The sequence below is a fragment of the Pelecanus crispus genome, chromosome 1 (assembly GCF_030463565.1).
Source record: "Pelecanus crispus isolate bPelCri1 chromosome 1, bPelCri1.pri, whole genome shotgun sequence".
In the NCBI taxonomy this organism is placed as follows: Eukaryota; Metazoa; Chordata; class Aves; order Pelecaniformes; family Pelecanidae; genus Pelecanus; species Pelecanus crispus.
This window is the reverse complement of record NC_134643.1, coordinates 199,701,890-199,725,026: the sequence shown is the minus strand read 5'-3', so window position 1 is coordinate 199,725,026 and position 23,137 is coordinate 199,701,890. Positions and strand designations below refer to the sequence as shown.

The 23,137-nt window shown below is 40.1% G+C and overlaps 1 protein-coding gene across 1 annotated transcript; it reads right to left on the bottom strand.

The window, feature by feature from the left end:
• Positions 1-4,533: 4,533 nt before the first annotated feature.
• On the bottom strand, positions 4,534-22,439 carry SPART (spartin). Its single transcript, XM_075717843.1, is given in 8 exon segments — positions 4,534-6,171; positions 9,344-9,434; positions 9,513-9,671; positions 10,655-10,849; positions 11,642-11,771; positions 14,655-14,852; positions 15,976-16,808; positions 22,406-22,439. Coding segments are annotated over 7 exon segments (1,791 nt in total). The 5' UTR covers positions 16,807-16,808; positions 22,406-22,439; the 3' UTR covers positions 4,534-5,984.
• Positions 22,440-23,137: the final 698 nt, after the last annotated feature.

The following is a 23,137-nucleotide window of genomic DNA, read 5'->3' as shown; positions in this document are numbered from 1 at the left end:
AAGAGCCTAACCTGAGACAGGATGGAAGAGCTTAGCATAATCAATCATCACTGATCGAGTCAATGGAGCCAATTAGTCAATATGTACCAGCTAATATTTTAATTATCTTGCAATGATCTGGATTCATGCTTAAAAATGTTTGATGTTGCATTTTTCAAACAAGGAATTTCAGATTGGCTCATGGCTTTCTCAAGGTAAAGCTTTATGGGGTGGACTGAATTAATCTAACAGCTCAATGCTGCAAAAGTCGCACCACCTCTGTCAGGCTCTCCCTGTCGCCTTCTCCGCCTGCTTCAGTGCCCGCTCTGCCATTCATGTAACTCTCCAACGAGCCAGTACAGCTCATGAAACCTAGAAAACTTACATCAGGGAAAATGCTTGCCATTTCTGCTGGTTAGTGAGCTGAAACGGCTCACCAGCTGCTCAGAGAAGCACTGGAGTTGATGCAAGGGACAGGGTGAACGTGGGAGTGATTAGTGTGCTCGTAGATCAGCTTACCATTTCATGGGACCTAGTGCTCACTAGAGAAACTGTTCACTTTCTCAGGAAGGAGATGGGCTGTAATTTTGCTTTAGTGGTATACTATGAAAAAAACAAAGGGTATCGTTTCTCAGTTACTCAGAAGCAATTCTGTTGCACGAGCAGCAAAGCCAAATGCAATAGCCCGACAGCCTGTTGAGTAACAGAGGCACTGCTTTCAAAGTTTAAAATGAGGGTTACGTATTACTCTTACTTTAATATAGCATAAATCAGCATTGCCATCCAAAAGGCGGCCCTGAAATTTTGTGTATTTTAGTCCTAAGGTGGTAGTTTGTGACACTGGAGTGGGCCAATGTAACACCGTACTGATACTGCGCCAGCAGGGTCACTAATCCAGCAAGATGTAGTGTCAGGGGCTAGAACAGTAGGATGGAGAGTGAGAAGCTTGACCGTAAGAAGAAAAAGTCATTTTAATTTCACTTGTCTGATATATATTAGGGCAGGAGGTGATTTTTGACAGTCTCAAGTTATAATTGATGCTATCACCTAATCAGTGAATTACCACTTGAGGTGTGGATTGAATTCAAAATTGTCTGAAATACTTTAATCAAGAAACAAATTTAGAAGAGTGCTGCACTGTAACTGCATTTAAATTTAGCTGCTCATTTTGCCGTCGGGATTTACTGAATGCTACCTTTGTAAGATACATACTGAAAACACATTCCATACCAAACCAGTAATTTAAGTAATGACTTGGACCTAGGTTAGCATTCATAACTAACTCAGTGTACTGAATCTTAACAGCTAGGGTGTTAACCAGTAACCATTTTTCTTGTTACCCGTTTTTGTGAGGAACTGCTTCAAGATTAACTTAACCAGCCTACTGAATAGTTCTCAACCGGAGGGCACATTCAAAGAGCTCAGAAAGATCCCTGGAATCACAAGGAAGTCTGAGAACAGAGAGCACAGGGTAACTGAGGGCTGCATCCCGGCCACAGCATGCTCTCTTTGCCCCAGGAGACTTTTCTTTGACCTCCTCTCTGGGGTACTTTCAGGTCCCAGCCTCAACTCGGAGATTACCAGATGTCCTAACTAGGTAAGCTCCCAGGCACTAGGTCACAGTGCACGTAAGGATGAGCCCAGACCACACTGGTTGGGTTGGCACAGGACAGCAGGTCTAACTGTGTGCTTCGCCAGATGGTTTGGGAACCGGCGTGGGAGAAGCACAAAAGTGTCTTGTGGACTGAGGTCTTATGTGAGTGGGTAAAACTTCGAACCATCAATATTTTTAACAATTGCAGCAGTAACATAGTGACATTTGCAACACGTAAGAGCTTTCCTCCATTTCTTTATTCCAAATAAATCAGTTAAAATTAGCTATATAGGTACCTATAAACATACTTTACTTGTTTTAAGGCTTTTAATGTTATTTTTGAGACAAATTTTTAGTAAGAAAATTTAGGAAACTTGGTCACAACACAATGTCATTTGAAAACAGAATTTTATACTTAAAATATGTATCTTCAGATTACGTGAAGGCAATAAACAGCTACAGTTGCTTAAAAGCAAGGTAGACCAGTTGCTGAAGACAAACATTTGGATTATGACATAAATGAATTTTTACAAAGTAGTAGTTATTCTGTAGCACCAAGCTACAGAAGCATCACAGTAGGGTATGATGAGATGACTGTGTGGACAAGGGGAAACTGGTGGATGTTGTATATTGTGGCTTTAGCAAGGACTTTCATACAGTCTCCCATAGCACCTTTATAGCCAAATGGGTGAGTTATAGATTGAATAACTGGGAAATCAGGTTGCTGGAAAATTGGCTGGGCCATCAGGCTTCAAGTGTGGTGGTCAGCAATACGACTGCTTGACTCTGGGATCAATACCTGAGCCAATACCCTTAATTCCTTATTAACAACCTGGAAGACTGGGCACATCCTCACCAAGTTTGCTGCTGCTGATGAATTGATGGGAGCAGTCACTATGCAGGAGGGCAGGGCTGCCACTCAGAGCGGGGTGTACAGCCTGGAGAAAGAGGCTGCTGAACGGAACCTAATGAAATTCAACAAAAAGTAAATGCAAAGTCTGAGGTTTGGGATAGGAAAAGCCCATGCATCAGTACAGGCTGGGGTGGTAACTAGAATGCAACTTCACATGAGAAGACACAGGGGCCCCTAGTGCCTCCTGCACTAGCAGGAGCATAGCCAGGAGGTTGAGGGCGGTGATTCTTCCCCTCCGTTCAGCACTTGCTGGACATGCTGGAGTGCTTAGCTTTGGGCTCCCAAACAAACCCGAAGGGCTGCCAAGCTGGTGGGGGGCTGGCACACGTGGCCTGTGTTCAGGCTGGAGAAGAGAAGGCATAAGGAGATCTTAGTGCTCTCAGCAGCTACGTAAGAGGAGCGTAAGGGCGTAGGGAAGACAGAGAAGCCAGACTCTTCTCCAGTGTGCACTATGGAAGGATAAGCAGCAATGCACCCAAGTGCTTACGAAAAATTTTGGCCCAGTGTAAGGGAGAAGTATTTACCGTTACCAGAGTCAAACCTGGCAAAGGTTGCCCAGAGAGGCTGTAAAGTCTCTGTCCTTGGAGATAATCAAAACACGAGCAGAATTAGCATGGAGTACTCTGCTCCAACTGGACCTGTTTTGAGAAGTAGGGTGGACAACAGATCTCTGTAGCCTGGGATGTCTGGAGGTCCCTTCCAACCTCCACCACTCTATGGTCACCTGAATAACTGATCTGCTCAGCATGCTTTGGTGGAAGGTAGTTTTACCAATTCTTTCTAAAGGATTACAGATTTAGTTTGTTAAGGAGTATTAAGAAATAGGCTCTCCCAAAGTGTTTTTAAATCAGCATTAAACCAACCAGCCCACTCACCCTTGGAATCTAGAGGAATCCATTCAAATTGCAGGGGTTTAGACTTAAGGTAAGAACAGTTATTTATACCTACAGAACGATGAAGATGCCAGAGACGGCAGTAGCTTAGGATGCCTTAGAGGTCATTAAAAGTAATCTCAAGACAAGATTTGAGACCAATATTGTAGCAGAAAAGACTTTAAATAAATAAATTTGGAAATAGCAATGCATTAGGAAATCAGGTAGCAGTTCGCTCAGTAAACGGCATTAGTAAGACTACTTCTAGGACTGCCATACATCAAAAGACATTCAGTGTTCAAAGGAGAAAACAAAACCAAGCTGGGAATACAAAATGAACCAAAGGTATGAGGCTTAGGGAGCTTAATGTACATAGTGTACAAAAGGGAGAGCTGATATAAGGCAGTAAGTGTGTGAAGGCTGTTGTATATGGTAGAGGAACTGGGGAGAAGCATACGGATTTGCTGCCCAGGGCCCAAGTAGTGACAGTTGAAGCAGGGGAAGTTCAACAGCGTAACACTTTCAGCAGTGAGAATTAACTAAACTTTGGAACAATGTGAAAAGGAAGATCATGGATGTGTGACATTAAAAACTGTAAAATGGGGTAGGCATTATTAAAAAAAATACTTTAATCTACTGTGAGAAAAATTTGAAAAACTGAGTACATGTGAAGAAAACTACAGCGAGTTGAACAGGACAACAATGCTTGCCCGATACCGATGGCATTTAAATCTTTTTTTTTCCTCAGTATGCTACAACTTGGTCTCTTGAAGACTGTAACACCTTGATCTTAACTGTTGTTTTAATACAACTTGTTCTGATGGTTTATAGGTAAGCTAAGGGGCATGAGCTATATGCAAAACCAAAATGGGAGGGAGGAGGAAGATACAAATACATACATCCCTATTGTAAATGCAGGTCATAACAACAAAAATGCTTTCTCTAGTGTGAAGTCTTTAGCAGCCTTAAACTGATTACACTTGCTGGCAAGTGACAGGCTTGTTGTGTACTTTTGATAGACTTTTTTAGTTTGAAATATTTTAAGCTCTAATTGATGAGCTTGTTTCTATCATAGACATACTCTAATACTTTTATTACTTCATAAGTCCTAGTCTTTCCACTCACCGATCCATACAGTAGCTTCACATCATACCAAAGGCCAAGCAGAGATTAACCAATTTTAATTTCATCTTTATTTCCATAAATCCAAGTTACACTTCAAGTGGTTAGATCCTTTGTTTCACATTTCTCACACTAAGTAAATACCTACAGTAGCTACCACAAAATGTGCGCCTATTAGCTGTTACTGTATTTTTTTTCAATCTGATGCAAGTATCATTTGCTAATAACCATTTACAGTTATCTTCTCCATTTACATGAAATGGAGATAAGTTGTAAATTGATGGTGTTCTGTTTGCTGCAGGTCCAGCCCATATTAGAATGTAGCAGCTTTAAAACTCAATAATGAACTATTAAGTAAGAAGCAGTGTAAAAGCCTCTCAAGGGTTCTACATGTGGAGTTACTTCACACTGCACCAGGAACAGGATGAAAAACCTACACAGTAGTGTCTAGTCTATTCTATTCCACACACCTCTCTTCATTAAAAGGGCTTGTCTTCATACCCTTTAAAGACATACCTTGTGCAACTATGAATTTAATGGAAGAAAGATACTGACTGTTAGAACTACTTGTTGAAGCAAATACATACTGTCTTCCATTAGGAGGCCATGATATATACTCTGAGTTTTTCTGGATTGGTTGGAAAGTACAGAATGCATAGGAGTTCCCAGAGTCCTCTACAGAATGTTTTTACAGAAAAATACTTTAATTGATGCAAAAACATACTTATCCTCTCTACATAAAAATCTCAATTTCAAAGAATCTTTGTATATTCCCTATGGAGTCAACTGGAGAATACATTTTTCTAGAGTTGTAAATACTCTCTTTTCGAAGAAATGCTTGATATCTTTGGTTTGCTTATATGCTAGATGCAAAAAAATAGTTTTAAAGGGAGTAACTAGTTACCTGAGGTTCATCTTTCATTTCTTCTAAATGAACTTTGGATAAGATTAGCTGTTTTGTAGCTGAAAAGGGAAATTCTCTACAAAACAATGAAACACAAAGCTTATTTTAGTGCATATTAAATAAGACAAGGCTGTTTTAGTAAAACTAACTCTTAAGGATAGTTAAAAACCAAAACTAGTAGTGCTATTTGTTCCAGAATTAGTAATCCTATTTGTTCTGTATCACCACCTTCTTTACAAATATAAAGCATTACAAAAATATTCACAATCGTATTTCTATATTAATCTATTATTCCATATTATATTTTGAAAAGGTGCTTAGAGGCAAGTTTATTAACTGCAAACTCATATCCTTCCAGTTGTCTGAAGCCCTGATCCAGTTGTTTAAAACCCTTGTTCAATACAGAACAATGAGTTAAGACAACTTTCATTTTTTCTTCAACGAGTGCCCTCCCTACTTTTACATTTCCATGTCAAATTCAGTAACAGTTGCTTGAAAAGTACAGTGTAATTTGTGTTAAACAGCAGATTAGCAATGTAGTTACTTCTAAATAGGAAGTTTCATCTCTAATGTAAGGCTTTGGGAAATATTTCATTGCTTTCATTTTTTATCCTTCTTCTCCTTATCCAATACTTTATATTCATCCAACACAGCATGGCCGGTTTCCTTTGCAGTTCTCTTTACAACAGCTTTGATACCAATATTGTCAATGTTAAAAGCTGCCACACCAACATTGATTGCAGAATTCATAGCGTTGTCTGTAGCATGGCCAGCATCATCTCCGTACCTTAAGAAAGACAGCAGTTTTGTAGATACGTATACTTAGTATTTTTCTCTTCACTAGAATTCTTTTGAAAGAAAAAATTAAGCATTACCAAGAACAAATAATAAGCACACAGCCTGAATGAGTAAAGAATAAAATTAGAAATAACCAAGCCATTTGAGTAAGGGCTGCTCCTCTATCAGACTCTTTAAGGATAACTCTTTAAGGATTCCAATATGCTTCTGCCCTTTTTCCTCAAAAAACCTTCCAGCCTTTCTCCTTCCTTCCCCTCTAGTTTTGAAGAGAAGCATAAAAAGCTTATTTATAGAACCATAAGAAGAGGGGAGTGGAGTTGTGTGCAATTACCCCTAACTTCTTAGGTAAAATTCCTAATACCCTCTATTACCCCATGTAAGTCCTCACAGCTAGACCCTTGCAGCTGCTAAATCTTCTCCGTCTGTACCACGGGAGGAGGGAGGGCAAACACTGTCTTGCCTTCTCACCTGTTACAGCAAAAGGGACTGGAATCGCTTCAGGTGTATTTCTTTCTCAGTTGGTACCACCACTGCCAGAATAGTGCTTGGTTAGTACTTGTCCTGTATCACCTTTGTCTGTGTCTACATGGCATAATCTGGTGTAACAGCACACACTGGCATGTTAATTCCAAGTCCTCAAAGTAGACTCACTGAGGTAGCGTACCACTGTGCTCGAGCAAATTAACCCAGACGGTCTAACCTGTCTCCTGGGTACAGAAAATTGCTGACACAGCTATGCTCATATGTTGGAGGTAGCGAGGTCCCTACAAAAAAAATTTCATTGTGAGGTGAAAACTTACCTGAAGTAACTTGGAATCAATACAGTAGCAAAGGGGAAGGAGTGGGGGAAAAAAGGAGAAGTCATACAAAACCCCAAAAGGCCCCAAAAAGCTATCTTGAGAATATGATGGAAAGTACCAAGAGATAAAACCTCTGGTCTCTCCACTGGGCTGTGCGTCCAGCTTCTTTACGCTTTAGGGGGCAAGTGAGCAGTCTCATGTTAATTACTCAAGTGTGAAGAAAGATACACATCTACACCAGTACAGAGAGCATACTGAAGGAGGACAAGAGTCCAGTGAGAGCAGTAACTCCAGCTGTTCTGGGCAGCTAGACATTTCCCCAGAGAGCACTGTAATCAGACAAACCAGGCCAAAGGGAAGTATTTCTGGCAGCATCAGAATCACAGAATTACTTTTTCCCTGTGCTGCTTATGACCAGAGATTCTTTGAGAACCTCAAAATAAGGCTAGAGAGAAGCACAGAATATCAAAGAATTCAAAAATCTACTGCATTATCAGTCCGGCAGCCATGGCATAATGGCTGGAACCAACAATGAAACCGAATAAAAACAATTAGTGCTTTTTTGTTTTGTTTTTAATTCTCTGAGAGAGTAACAGCCTTGAATCACCAACATCTGATTTGCAGATCACAGAATTAATCTCACAGCAAAAGTGCAGTATTTGTCAATTTGATTAGTTGATAAGAACATCATAAGCCAGTTTTATATAACATCAGTAAGAGGTAACCTCATTTAAAGTGAGACTTTATCTTAGCCCAATACAGTTAGACTAACAATTTGTTAATATTTGATAATTGATTTTTCAGTTTGCCTGTCTCAATTGCATCATTTGTGACTTCCTTTTTTTAAAAAACAAACAAACAAACAAAAAAAACCCAAAACGTTGGGCAGGTGTAGGTAGATACTGCAGTTATTTATATCATTGTAAAAACCCACTAAGGCAGTAGCGTGGTACTTTGGCAGAAATACCACTTCTGAAGCTATGTTCTCCCCCAATTGTGATCAGCATACGCATATGATGAGCATCTCTTTGTAATTCCATCCACAAAGGCACTGCAGCTAGGTTTTAGCCGAGTTTTTTGTTGATTTAGAGACACTGTGATGATGCTCCTTTAGCTTTGTTTCTATTAAGCGGAATTTAGCTCATTCACTGAAGTATTTTGAGTGGCAGAAATCTTTGTCACTGAAACAGAAACCAGCTTCCAAAAGAGATATTATGTAGAATTTTAGTACGTTTATAGATTCTAGAGATCAAATATCAAATATTTTCAATTGTATTGTAATTAACTGCAACATTTAATTACTTATTGTTTTTCACTCTTAGTGGCTGTTGACTGCTGATCTCCATATTTCCTATTTTTATATCTAAAACAAAAAACATTAATGTGAATTTATGCGAGAAGAGTACCAGTACAATACCGCCTGACATTCCTACTGAAAACAAACATTAGCAATAAAGCACCACTGACCAGAACTTCACTATCTACCCTCCTATTTGAAATGCATCACAACACAACCCTGAATGCCAATCCACTTAATACTGTATACTGCTATTTACCTTGTTACATTCTGCTAGTAGCCTGTATGCACTTTCAGCAACCCTTTTTAACATCTATTTTGCTACACTTATCACCGATTCCATTTAACCTACATGCTTTTGCTTACTCTTCACTTTCTATTATACCTATTGCACTTTTTTGAGGGGTGCATTTCATACGTTTTTGCAGTTATTTCAGTATATTCCCTTATTCTCCGCAGCATCTTCCAGTACATTACTCAGCTTTTTTCTTTCCATCATCTTAGTAACATCATCTTAATCCCAAATGTTACTATCCTCTTGCCCCATTATCTTTTCCTCAGAACATCTGTATTTTGCAAGTCAAGGCTATCCTATTATTGCTATTTATGCCTTAGATTTCTTTACACAGTATTCTTTTTTGTACCTCCTCGCTTTAGTCAGACCTGCTGATAGCTGAAGTTCTTTATTTTTCTTCAAATTTAGCTAAATTTACATAAATTCAGGATCAGAGCTGAAGGGTTTAAAACAGTAACTTTTTTCATAATGACATTATACTGTAGAGCAAAGATATGAATCTGAACAGTATTTGTAACATAGCCTGAAGCTGCAATACTTCTAGAAGAGAGCTAAAAAATATACTTACCACAATCACTTACTCATTTCATATTTTTACTTACAGGAGATGCTCACTACTGTGCACTTAGCAGCTTATCATGTGCTGCATAATTAGAGAAAAGCAGGTATTTCAGTTAGCTTCCCTGCACTTTCATAAGCTTTTTTTGCCGGTATTCAAACACAATGACAATATGTTGTAAAAGATGAAACCAATAAAACCATAACTTACTTGTATTTGACAGTTTTTACAGTCTCAGTTGAAACACTTTTAGCAATGCACTTAGCTGCACTTTCTAAACCTTGCCACACTGTTGAAAACCCTGTAAAAGTGAACAGCTTATTTGAGTTCATAGCATTGAAAAGCGTGCAATTAAAAAAGTGTAAGGAATTTTTATTACCTTGAACTCCACTTGCTGCTACCACCAGAGCACCATCAAAAGTGGATTTGCCATCTTTATCTTTCTTAAGGGATTCTGGAACTAATTTGCTGCCGTGCTTCTTCACATGTGGAGCCAGCTCCTTTCCGACACAGCTTGCTATAGAACACACTCCCTCAACTACCATAAAACAACAGTACGCAGATTTAGTAAGAACATGAAGCATCCTTCTTTAAAAGTCCTTACTCCTAATTAAAAGTAAGTTTCACTGAAGTCTTAAGTGTTTCTTCTATTTAAACATGCTTATTTGAAAGACGGACTTTAATCCACACTTAAGTACCCAACTGATAGAGAAGCAACCTTGTTTTCAGATTCTGCACAGCTCCAATTCCTGAGAAACAAGTAAGGTTGGTCTTATGGCTAAAAAGCACTTTAAAAGCAATACATACATGTCTCACACTCCAATTTCAAGAACCTGTTTTCATTGCTTTATTATCCCCAACTTCCAGATAGGGAACAAGCTGCATTTCTTTCCTGACCTGTTTTCTGGAGAAGTCTTTCTTACAATCATTCCAGCTCTCTGAAGTATTTTTATAACATCTAGCACAATTTGCTTTTAAACTTGGGTGAGTCACTAGACACTAAATATAAACATTAATGCAAATAAGTAACAGAATGAAGTTACGGAGAGCTGCTAGGGTTACCAAGCACCTCTGAACACCAAGCCATTTCTATCTGGAAGTTTATGCACAGTCTAATAGACTGGTTTCAGGTGTGCGTATTTAAAACTAGGCATACACATATTCACTAGTAGTACAATATGTATGTTAGTAACCAGTGACAGTACAGCTTTTAAAATAAATGGTTATCAACTTAAGAGAGACCATTTTGAATTAACTGTCTAAAACCTAGAAAAACATGCCAAACTTAAGACTGTACAGACTATTCTTTTAGGAAAAAAAAAAAGCCTCAAGGCCATGTAATAAATATTAGTCCTAAAACATGTCTCTCACAGGAGCTAACTAGGCACAAACTACTGATCACTGGATTTCATCAGGTCAGTCCCTCCTCTAGTTCACTGGCTAGAGAACCCAGCTCTCATTTTACATAATATTTATTATTTAAGGCAAAAATGTAATATACTATGAGATGGAAATTTTTACCTAAGAATTGGCTGACTTTCACAGCTCCTCCAGTAGCCTGTTTTGCTACATGAAGCCCCTTTGCTACAGTTGGGTTGACTTCCAGAGGTTTTTCTTCTGGTTGAATGTGTTCTCGCAGTTTAGAAGCCCCTTTGTGGATAGCTTTACCAGTATATTCTGCTCCTTTTATTAGGCCCCAGCTTACCCAAGATGCACCTTCAAGGCAAAAATTGTGTTTCTTAGAATGTACAATTTTATAGACTATGATTCCTACAGCTTTCCCTCCTCTGCCTCTGCAACACTGACTTTAGAAACATTCCTGATTACACAGTCTGCAATTATTCTCTTCCCTGAATGGGAATGCAGCATCAGTTCGTGCAGTGATTTCTGCTCCTACACCACCCACGTTTTTTCAATTCACTTTATTTAAGTTTAATACAGCCAGCCCTCATCCAAATGTCAGCTTAATACAGATACACAGTTTTTTATTAGATATCCAAGCCCCAGCTGGGTCAGAAGTAATAGAACTGCACATTTCAGTGCGATTAGCATTCTGAAAGTGTACAACTCAGCCCTCTAGCCCTCCTAGCAGATTCATATTTATTACAATCAGCTGGTGTTCATTAGTATATTCCAAAGGTTCTCAGAGGAAAAAAAAAAAAGTTTATCTGCAGAAATCACAATAGATGCCTGCTTTAATAGAACTGCTCATACAGGAGTAAAATTGTTCTATCACAGCGGTTTGAGTCACAGGGGGTGATATCCTAGCATATAGTCAAATGAGGAGCCTAACTCATTTGCAATGAACAAGACTGTCGGCAATGGGTTTAAGTTCTGCACTGTTTTTATAGAGCCCACCAACGTATCCTTTAGATGATTACAACTGCAACTGGTGAACAACTACTTCTGACCACTCGGCTTCTACCAGCACACATGCATTTAGGTGAAAATACTGTTTAAATGTTAGTCACAGGTTTATATTCAACACAATCCTCTTATTACAACTACCTGACAAGATTCCATGGGCGACTTTCTCACTCCATTCTGGCAACTCTTTCTCGTCTTCCGCTCCTTCAGGTTGTGGTTGGATATGTACAGTCTGAGGCAAGTTAATGGCATCGCTAGAGGCTTCTGAAGGCTAACAAGTGAAAATAAACACCTGAGAATCTGCTTCACAACATATCACCACAATTTCTGTTTTACATGTTTTAGATCATACAGATCCATTATCAGAAAACACTAATGATGTGTATTCCTTGGGTAAGTGTACAGAAATTTAATGGGAATTTGTGATTCAATTACTTATGCACAGAAATGCTACACATTCAAAAAAAGCTTATCAGACAGCTCAGCATTTTCTGTAACACTTTCTTCATCCAGTTACAATGAAAAGATTTGCATGCCAACATGGCCATATGGTCAAGTAACTAAGTAGGGAAAACTTACAGTACAAGTTAACTAGCAAAAAAGATAAGAGATTTGTCCCTCTATCATTTTTATCTTCTCAGAGGGAAGTCAATTCCGTTGTTTTTTGGTATGGGAACTGCAGTCCAGCTGCACTAGAAGAATGCAGCTGTTCTGGTTGTTTTGCTCCTCATCCTTCCCTTCCAAATTAAAAAATAAAGGAGATTATTCATTCTATGCGCTGTTGATGCTTTTGCAGACTGGCACAGCCAAGGAACACATCGAGCTGTGCATGATACTGCTCCCCGCTTAAAGTTGGGTGGATAGGCTTCGTGTGATTTCATGTCAAACACTAGAGTTTCTGGAGTAGACCTTAATCATTCAAACATAGCAACCACCACCACAGTCTGGTTAGTGTTACTAAAAAGCGTAACATCACTTCACACAGTTCACAGACAATGTGCAATTAAACTTTAATTAGAGAAAGTGAAAAAACTGTAATAGATTTAGGTTTTGGTTAGGATTCTATTTTTAAGACTTTTCCAATGTAAAAGTAAAAAAATAAACATGTCAATGATTGAAAACAATGCTAGTTAATGAGGGACAGTAAGAAAACCCTTTTTTTTTAGTCTAGAAGAGTCTATATTCATAGATGAAACACGATATACACAATATAGACTAATATGTGATATTGCATGGAATTCTTAAGATTCCTCTGAAATATTAACTGGAAATAAAAATGGGTATTGCACAAAGATAGCTGTTGCAGTAAAACAAAAACATTAACAGAAAAGAGTAGATTAAGTCTTGAAAAGTTGCTAGGTTAACAATGTATCACTGACTTGTACTATATCATCAATTACTGCTTGACAGCAGCGTGAAATCTCATGTTTAAGAAATGCCTTTAGCATGTGGCCAAAACACTTTGGGGGCTGGGCAGGAGAAATGACCTTAATACACAGCTATAAATACCCCCCCCCCCCCCCCCCCCCCCCCCCCCCCCCCCAAAAAAAAAAAAAATTTAAAAAAACCCAAAGTATGCTCCAGATATAATTTAGTTTCACCACAGTTTGGGTCACTATGTAGAAAAACATTCAATGAGACTTCTAAGGACTTTGCTACAGAGCAGAAATGGGTTCTCTAATAAGATAGGTGACTCTATATTATAATTACATTAAATATACTTGTTAATTAGATCCTCATGAGTACTATGTAAAACAGATACATTAAATGGCCATCAGACTAGGCTTTGAAATATTTGTGCTCTATCATGAACTTTTTAAAACTCCAGAAATCTGCTACTGATTTGCAAAATGTGGTAGCCTGCAGTAATTGAACCAGCTCTTAACAAACAAACAAAAAAACCCCAAATAATTAAAAAAACCCCACAGGGCACAGCATACATTGCTGCTTTCAACCAAGTCTAGAATCTCAGCAGTTCTAACATGTATTTCAGTGACAATTTTTTTTTTTTTTTTTAAACTATAAAATTTTGGAATCACTATCCTGGAGTTTACCTGGACTTTGTGGCCAGACATCTGTTTAAATTTATCTTCAAAATGCTCTCTCTCAGTTGCTGGGAGCTCTGAAGATAACCCTACTCTCTCATGTGATCCTGGCACCTGTGACATCGTATCAGGGAACATTAACAAAAACATGGAATTTTAGGACAACAAGGAACTAATGAGATATCCAATTTGAACTACTTCTACGCAGGAAAGATAACAGAATTTTATCCAGCAAGTCCTGCACTGAAACATCACATAATTCTGTAGTACTTTTCCCTTTGAAATAAAAATTAGTGGCCTCCTGTGCTTGTGAAATTCCCTGCTGAACTCAACAGAATTTATAACATAACAGAACTCTGCCCACATGGCGTGCTGCAAACTGGTCCTTCATCATCACTGCATTCAAGTCTTGGTGATTCAATGAGATTCTTTCATGAAAAGATAGAATCTTGCTATGAGCTTTTAAGTAGTTATTGATTACCATTCTTCCTGAAATGGTGCTCCAGTGTTCTTACAGTAATATTTTTCACCTTGTTTCCAGTCACTGTATCCTACTGCACCTTTCTTAGACTGTGGTTTCTTTTCTGTTTTCTCTGTCTGTTAATATATCTCACTGCAAGAAGGCACCAGATTTATCTGGTTTTGAGATCACATTTGAGGCAGATTTTCAGGATACACACTATCTTCACAGGTCTCCTCTGAAGCGGCTTAATGTTTTTGAACTGTTTGGGCACAATATTCCAAGAATGGTATCATCAAAACTACACAGAGAGTGTGTGCATGTGTGTGCACACACAGAGGAAAAAACATGCTTTCTCCTGAACAGAAAATTTCAATTTGGGTTCTACGTTCTCATTTGGAAAAATAAATATACTAAATGGTCTCCAATTCTTCTCTGTGCTTCCAATTTAGTATTTTAAAATTTCACAGAGCCTACAGTTTCATTACTAGGTTGCTTAATCTTGGCTACTTTATCTATTTCTCACTGGTGAGCTTACCAAGCAAGCCACAGAATTTTGCACTTCTACACAGCTAAATGTAAATGGGAGAATGTATCGATCATTTCCACCTTTCCTTATTGGCTTAAAAAAGGCGGCCTAGGAATTTACCTGGATTCGAAGGTCAGACATCTGTTTTAAGAGATCCTCAAAGAGCTCTCTGTCAGCTGCTGGAAGTTCTGAAGACAGCACTACTCCCACGTAGGACCCTGGTATCTGGCACATCGTGTCAGGGAACATGTAGACTCCAGTATTGCAGCACAGAACAGGAGACTGGTTACACATTAGAGGATATAACCAGTCACAAACCTAGAAAAGGTAAGTACATAAAGGAATTAAAGAAACCTTTTAAAAAGAAAGGCAAGCAGAATGTACTGATAAGCACCACAAACTTGATTTTCCATAAAATTTCCATAAAAACTTATGCCATCTTGGGGAGGGGGGGGGAAGGAAAAAGCCCCCCCACAATAAAAAGGAAAAAATCCAAAACAAAAAACCCACATGACTGTGGTAATATCATTCTTGATTAGTTCTGACAGTCTAACACAGAAAAAATACTACAATTTTCACAGGACTGTAATTCAGGCTGGTAGCCTGTAGAACTGAGGTCTAGTCTTGAAGCCCAGGTATAGAAGCAGATGAAAAGCACTGCCAAACAAGTCAGGATTCACAGCGCCTGTAACTTCCTGTAGATCTCAGGACAGGTTTATATCATAGGATAAAGAGAACGTATGGCTGTTGCAGGCCAACTGTTGAAGACTAACACAGGTGGACGTGAACCAGCAGACCCAAAACCAGGAAGCAGTTTTTGTTTGTTCCTCCAAGCTTCCCCTTCGCTGATGAGACTTCCAACAGCCAATCTTAGCAGCAACAAGGAGAACCAAAGTCAGAAACCAGACCAGAAACACAATTTACATTACAGAACATGCCCACATGAAGCAAGCAAGGACTGAAAAAATCCAAATAATGCATCTTTTTTTATGTGTAGTTCAGAGTCTGGATTAACATGGGCCCTCAAATTCCAAATTATCAGTTGTCCTAACTGCAATACCTTATCACTAGTTGAGACTGAAGTGGGGAGCATGCAACCCTGTTTTACACTGACATGTTACAGCAGGTGAATCAACATGTCTCCTCTATGTGAGGAAAGGGAATTTAATTTTATGAAATGAAAAGACATGTTAAATCAACTCCTTTAGAAAACAGAATTCACCAGAACAGTCAGCACTCAATAACCTTGGGAATACACAGAGGTGAAAAAATCATAAAAGTGTGTATTTGCAGAAAACCATTTTTCCAACAGCTGTAACATCCTTCATATTATCATACAGAGATTTAGACTCAGAAGAACAAGAACTTAAGAAGATTACTTTTTAAAGTTTTATGACAGTTCTTGAAATTTAATTAAAGGAGAAAATTATTTTCCCGTTACCTGAAGAAATGCAGGTGGACGATTCTGGGCCATCTCACTATCTGTATCCAAGAACTTCACAATGCGTAGATATCCGGGATATGAAGGAGCACTAACCTGCCCATCAGGAGTCACAAAGAATATTTGTACTCCTTGGGGAATCAAGATCAGCTCATCTGCATCCACTCCGAGGTTTGCAAGGGGAGGTGGCTGAGTACACTTACTGTAGTAGTCCTCACCTACAGAAGAAAACTCCCCAGAGTCTGTGCCGTAAGACACAGTAAAATGGCCATTGGTAGCCTGAGGCGTATAGGCAGGAGGTGCTTCATTTGGCAGACAAAGAGGTTTTGCAGATGATGGACTCATAGCTGGAATTTACCCCGGGCTCACAGTTGCAACACTTCCATCTGCTGCAGGTGGCTGACTTGGTACAAACACAAAATTAGGGGCTGGGGGTCTTTCTGGCTTTTCTTTGGAAGGAATGGATGGGTACAACTTGGGCACTCCAGCAGGGGCATCCGTGGCAGCAGGACTTGCTTGTACAGGTGGGGTGTTTTGTTCTAGAATGCCGAGTCGAGTGTGAACGTTTCGGAGGGTCTCTCTCATCTTCTGTTGCATTTGCCTGGCAGACTCCCACTGGGACCCTACACATGCAGGACCCTGCGATGGAATACTAACTCCTCGGAGCAAGTGGTCAAGTCCTTGCTTATAATAATTTCTTGCCTCTTCCTTCTGACCCAGTTCATCTGTATTCAGTCCTTTATTGATAAAAATAAAGGCTTTCCTGTACTCTTCATTAATAGCTTGAATATTTGCATCTTCTTGCATAACTGGATCCTGTAGTTGTTCCATTACTGCAAATTGGAATAGATTAGTAGGAGTATTCACAGGTGAAGCCAAACAAAGTTTACCTTAGAATAAAATGTCTCCTAATTGGTTTCCAACAATGACTATACTCCATCTATCTAGTTGCTTGGTACAGTGTCTGGTATATTATAGTGATCTCCTATTAACCTTCAGATTTAGAATATATGATTCCAAGTCAGCAAGGAATTTAACTCCCTAACTATCACATCTAGTTACATCACAGGCAGGTATTTCTTAAAAGTTAAGCATCAGAAGAATATGGATAAGCCTGATATTAAACTTCCCATCTTAAAAAGTATTAAGATCACTAGCACATAGTCGAGCAAAAAAACCCCAAACAAACCTAAAAATCTGAATTTACTTTTGATAACATTTTCAAAAATACCTCTAGGGTATTAAAAAAATTCAGTTAACATTTTGTCTATTTAAATAAAGGTTAAACTTACAAACAGTACATTTTTATTTAAATTATTTAAGGGAAAGCACTAAATAGATTTAAACAAATCTTGATAGACTTCAAGACAGACATAGAATTGGGAAGAAATACTTCAAACAGTTAAAGCTATGCCCTACAAAATGAAAACAGGGAATTACTTAATTCCTTTACAGTGTTTATAAAGCGAGAAAGACAACTGGCATTTTCCCTTCCCTACTCCCTGGTGACAAACCTGAAACACCAGTATGTACAAAAGATTGCAGGTTGTATTTCTATTTTGGAATGTATTCCTTGAACAGCCTCATATATATTCCAACAACTGAAGAGGAGAAAAGAATCCAATAGGTTTGTTAGAACTTTAAAATGTGTAAAAATCACTCTTTTAACTGAATGCAGGTTTTCAGTCTTGGCCAAAAGCAGCAAAAAAATCATTTCAGGACTAAGATAGTGTTTACAAGACACAATGTTAAAAAATTCCAGTAAGGTTTTTGGCTGACCGTGTGGAGAGGCATTGTCAAATCAGAAAAATCAGAGTAATGATCATGGACAATAAAAATGGGGACACTATTTAAAAATGAAAGAGCATGCATTTTTAAGAAAAACAACAATTCTGTGCTGTAAGCTGGATGGAAGAAAGGAGAGAGATCTAGAGACATTTGTAAATCACAATGGCAGCAAGCTACAGAAAACATGGGGGCAAGTAAAATCCAAAGTGTGAAAAGAAAAATACTTCTATTACACATACAGAAGCATTAATGCCACTGTACAAAGCACCAGTGAGACCTCACACAATGTTGAGCCACATTCAAGAAAGCTGCACTAGAACAGGAAGAGGCATGCAGAAGGCTACTGAAATTTTCTGGTGAATCAATTACTTCTCTTTTCACTAGACAGAGGTAAGTTTGGCTTACTATAACAATAGTAAGCCAAATAAATAGCCAATAAACCAAAGGCTAAGAGATTAGATTAGTCTCTAGAAATAAACTGGATGAAAGGAAGAAAGTAAATCAGGAAAGAAGAAAAGACCTACTGAAATCCAAACTTTTATTAAAATCCTGAAATAGTACCTACATTGAAGTTTATTAATGTCTCTTCTTGTTTTAGTCTAACTACCAATGAAGTAAAAAAACCAAACAAATATATATATATAAAAAATCTGGAAAATATCCTTCCTCTACTCCAACAAAAACAGAGAAACTTAAGAAGTGCAGGTCATGAAAAGATTTTAAAGAGGCAAAGATGGAATGCTGTGGTCTACAACTAGATCCTTTATGATCAAAGTGCTAGCTGCATTTATGTGACTGATGCATCTGCAGTCACATGATAGAAGTGCCATGTAATCTGGAATGCATCTGTATTTTTATGATGCGACAGAATCCAGTTTCATGCAAAAGATGAGATGCATGATTCCAGTCCAACGACAAGACACGTAGCTAAGAATATGACAGGGACAGCTTGAGAAGGCAGCCCACATGGAGCAGGTCACCAGCGACTCAAGCCACCAGGCTTGCTGCCCATTCCCCACCACAGAATCATAGAATCGTTTAGGTTGGAAAAGACCTTTAAGATCATCCAGTCCAACCATTAACCTAACACTACAAGTCCATCACTAAACCAATAGCAGAAAAACAAATCTTGGACTGGAGGAGATTTTTCTGGTTGATTGCAGTCACCTGCTGCCAACAGGCTCAACATCTTTGATTTAAGCTGAACAACAACACTGGCATAAGAATAAGTGTATATTTAATAACCAGCAAGGGCATCAAGGACATCAAGTTTAGAAGTTATAGGCATGCTTCTGACCAGCACAATAGCGAGCTGTTATAATGAAAGTAATTGGAAAGAACTCTAACAAGTTTGCGAATATAGCTGGATCCTTACATGAAAGATTATACTTAACCATGTCATGTATTTTATGATCTAGACATTAACGATTTAAGACATGCATAGTCTAATTACTTGCTAGCAAAAAAATTTAGGGACTTCCAAACCACATCATCTTGTGACAACACTTGCATTTACTAATGAAATTTTTTCTTGTAAGAGGGGTATGAAGGTGAAAAACAATTTAACAGTAAAGAACTCTAATTTAGAAACTGTTGTAGGTTTCCAAAACACAGAAAACATTTAGAAGACTGAGAAAGACAGACAGAGTTTAACCTAACATCACAGTTTACTTCTTTATGATCAAAATTTAGTGTTTTGACACTTCTAGTGCCTGTTAATCCAATTCTGTAACAAGTCCCTTCTTAAGGCTTTAAGTAAACAATTCATTTGTGCGAACACAATTGCAGTACCATAGTCTACTTTGCCCCATGTTTTTTGATTTGTTTTTGCTGGGGGAGGCTAAGGCAAAGATACCTCACAGATTTTAAATAATTCTTTTGCTAGTGACTGTTAGTATATAGTAAGAAGAGACATCAAGTAAAATCCTGAAGTCATAGCTACATTTCAACTTAATAGTGAATTAATTTACTGTCTACTGTGCGCTCGCCATACTGTCAACACCGCTGTTCTTGCTAAAGCTCAGTCTTTATGAACACTAAAAAAGGTCTGTAAGAAAACAGAGATGTCAGCACAATCAGTGTAAACACAGCACTAGTGCATGGCTGTGCATGGTGGAGATACAAAAGCTGGCTCAGCAATTCTGAAGAGTGGGAGTGTTACAACTCATCTCTGATTGTTTGAAATATCCCGAGTTTGCAGTATATGTACAGTATATGTTGCAGTATGTGTACACCAAACTATGCATTTGGGTGGCAAAGCACTTGGAAATGGAAGAAGGAATTCACAGTAGATTTTAAGTTTAACACAAGATAACTAAAAGTCAGCCTGAAGAGCTGAATTTAATTCATTCTTATTAATTTATTAAAATTAATACAAAATAATGGACGGTATAAAGTAAATAAGCCAACTGGATTGCTCCCTTACAACACAAGAAGAAACGTTCTCTGAAACAGAACATTTAAATAGCAATCTGATCATATACAAGGGAGATCCTCAGTCATTATTATTTTCAGTGTATGATCTTAATATAGTATTTAAGTGTCCTGCATGTTTTAATATCTATCTGTAATCCACTTCTGTACAATGCAGAGTCTTATTTCCTCTGTTTTAAAGCTGGAATGAATGGCAAAGTGTGTATTACTAAATGAGTAATGTAAACCAACCTTTGGATCTACAGCCAGTACAGACTGGCCCAGATCTGTACTACTTATACTAAATAAGATTTAGAGGAACTTGTCTTAGAGAAAGCTGGTCCAAAACAGAGCTAAGAAAAGAGCTAACGGGCGCTGGAGATAATCACAGATCAAGCCAGTGCTTGAGCTCATTCCTTGGCCCTTTTTCATTTATCAGTACAGATACACTCTGTGGTTTTAAGTGACTCGACCAACGGAGGCTACAGTGCAACAGGTAAACTTGAGTTCAATTTGATATTGTGAGCTAATAACTATCTGGCTGACCATCCTTCCTCTGAAGCAGCAAACCCCACTTCACTAAAAAATAATGTATATTAAAAAACCACAGCTCAATGGTGGATCTTACTGCCAGAAGGTAACCATGAAGCCTAAAGCTTATTAAGAGGATTAAATATCCTGACTAACAGAGGTAGGACACTCATTTCCAACTTGCTGTTTTTGAAACCTGGGGGGTGTAGAGGAGGAAAAAGCAAAACCAAAACAAACCCCTTAATCCAAGAGCTCTTCCTATATGTCAACTGGTTTCCTATCAGCCACTAATTTCAAAGATGAAGAGGATGAAAGAGAACTACCATGCAGATAGAATTAAGCCTTATTTCTGTAGGGAAAGAGCAATTAAGAAAGCATTAGTAACTTTCAAGAATTTAGAGAACCAACTTAATTAAAACAAATGTGATAAAGAATTTTAAACTAATACAAGCCAGGTACTAGCTGATAATTTTATGGTTTTTTGCTTTTTGTTTATTTAAACTAGTTTGTTTAAAGTAGGCCTTCAATTTTCATTAAGTCGTGGCCTACTGCTAATTTTTAAGCACCTAAAGCTAGATAATATCAAAGACCAGGCAACAGAGAAAAGCAGTAATCTGATCTATCATGGTAATCGTTACTTTCTTAAAATTACTGACAACTTCAGTAAACTCCCATCTTCTGACATTTCAACCTACGCCATCGTCTCAGGCCAGCATCCCAGCACCTACATTCACCCAGCCAGCCATGTCTAAATTTTCCTCCCCTCCGTACTACTGCTGTCTCGAGCCTTTTTTGTCTGAATAAGTGGACTTCCTTCCTGACTCCTTGGTCTGCATTTCCATCACATGCTCTCAACGCAGAGCTTTTAGGCTTTTGAGTGCCTACTTGGCACTTCTCTAAAAACAAAAGCGAAAAACCAGTAGGGCAGATAATTCCTGTCATCATGCAGCTGTGCTGTCCAGCACTTACAGTTTTCACAGCACTAAAGTACAAAGTCACCATCTACCATTCTGTGGCCAAAGATTCTAACAGCATCAGGGAAAATTTAGGGTTACGTAAGATACCTATTTAATCCTTTTTCATTAGCTGTGTGCCTGCCAGTTTCTGATCACTGCCAACAGATTTTTCCATACACAAAGAACTCAAGCCCAAACGTTCTGACATGAATCTTTAAAAAAAAAAAAATTAAAAAAAAAATACAAGGAGCAGTTTTCCGAAGTATTTTGACAAATAACCTCTCAGATCCATAAGGAGACAGTCAAAAAATGATTACCTTTGCTACTTTGACCTGGCCTCGTCACAGCCCGCTCCGCCCTCCCCGCTGCTCCCCCGGCTCTCCCTGCCACGGGAGCCCCCGCCAGCCCCGCCCGCCGCTCACCCGCAGCGCAGGGCAGCGGGATTCCCTGCTCCCTCCGGGCCAGCCTGACCGCACCGCGGAGGTGCGGGGCTCCACACCTGCCAGCCGGCCCCAGGCTTCTCTGCAGCGAGAGGACAGGAGCCACCCGGCCGCCTGTCACCACCCACCAGGCCCTGCCCAGGCCCGCGTCCCGGCCCCCCGCCGCTCACGCAGCTACCGCCGCCCCGCCCCGGGCGAACAAGCCGCCTCACCGCAGCCCACCGGGAGGAGCCGCGTCCCCCCGGCTCCGCACGGAGCCCCCCGCTCCAGCCCGGGAGGGCCCGACCCCGCGGCCGCGCTCACCGAGCCGGGCCCCGCTCGCCCAGCCGAGCCCCGCCGCGCCCCGGCCCGGCCCCGCCCGCCCGCGCCGCCTCCTCCCCGGTCAGGCGGCAGGGGGCGGGGCAGGCGGCGGGGACGTCACCGCGCGCCCGCTGCGGGCGGGGCGGCGCTGAGGGAGCGGCGCTATGGCGGCGGGCGGCCGGTGGGGCTTCTCGGCGGGGCGGGCGGGGAAGGCGCGCGCGGCGGAGCGAGAGGGACCCTCGGTAGGGGGTTCCGCGGGGCTGGGGTCGGGAGGCGCGAGGGGAAACGGTGCCGCGAGGGGAAGCGGTACCGGCGGGCGCGAGGGGAAGCGGTACCGGCGGGCGCGAGGGGAAACGGCGCCGCAGGGGCGCGCTGGGTGCGCTCTGCCTGCTTAACGACAGCTTTATTCTCTTAGTAACAACCGTTTAATTAATAAAAGGTGTTTCGTAAATGCCGGCTGTGATCCGTGGCTTCCCGCGGCTTGATCTCCTGTGAGGAAAAAGGAGGGGACGCGCTGCGGCGCCGGGCCCGGCCGCTCTGTCAGCAGCAGCCTGCGGGCGGGAGGCGGTGAAACCGGCGGTAACCGGCACCCGAACGCAGGCCTCACAGCTGGCCCTGGCAAAAACGCCGGGATACCGTGCTCTAACCGGAGCTTCTAGTTAGGCAGTATTCAAAAATGAAAAAATAAGGCCGAAAAACTGTCATTCTGAAGCTTAAAAGCCTCCCCTTTTATGT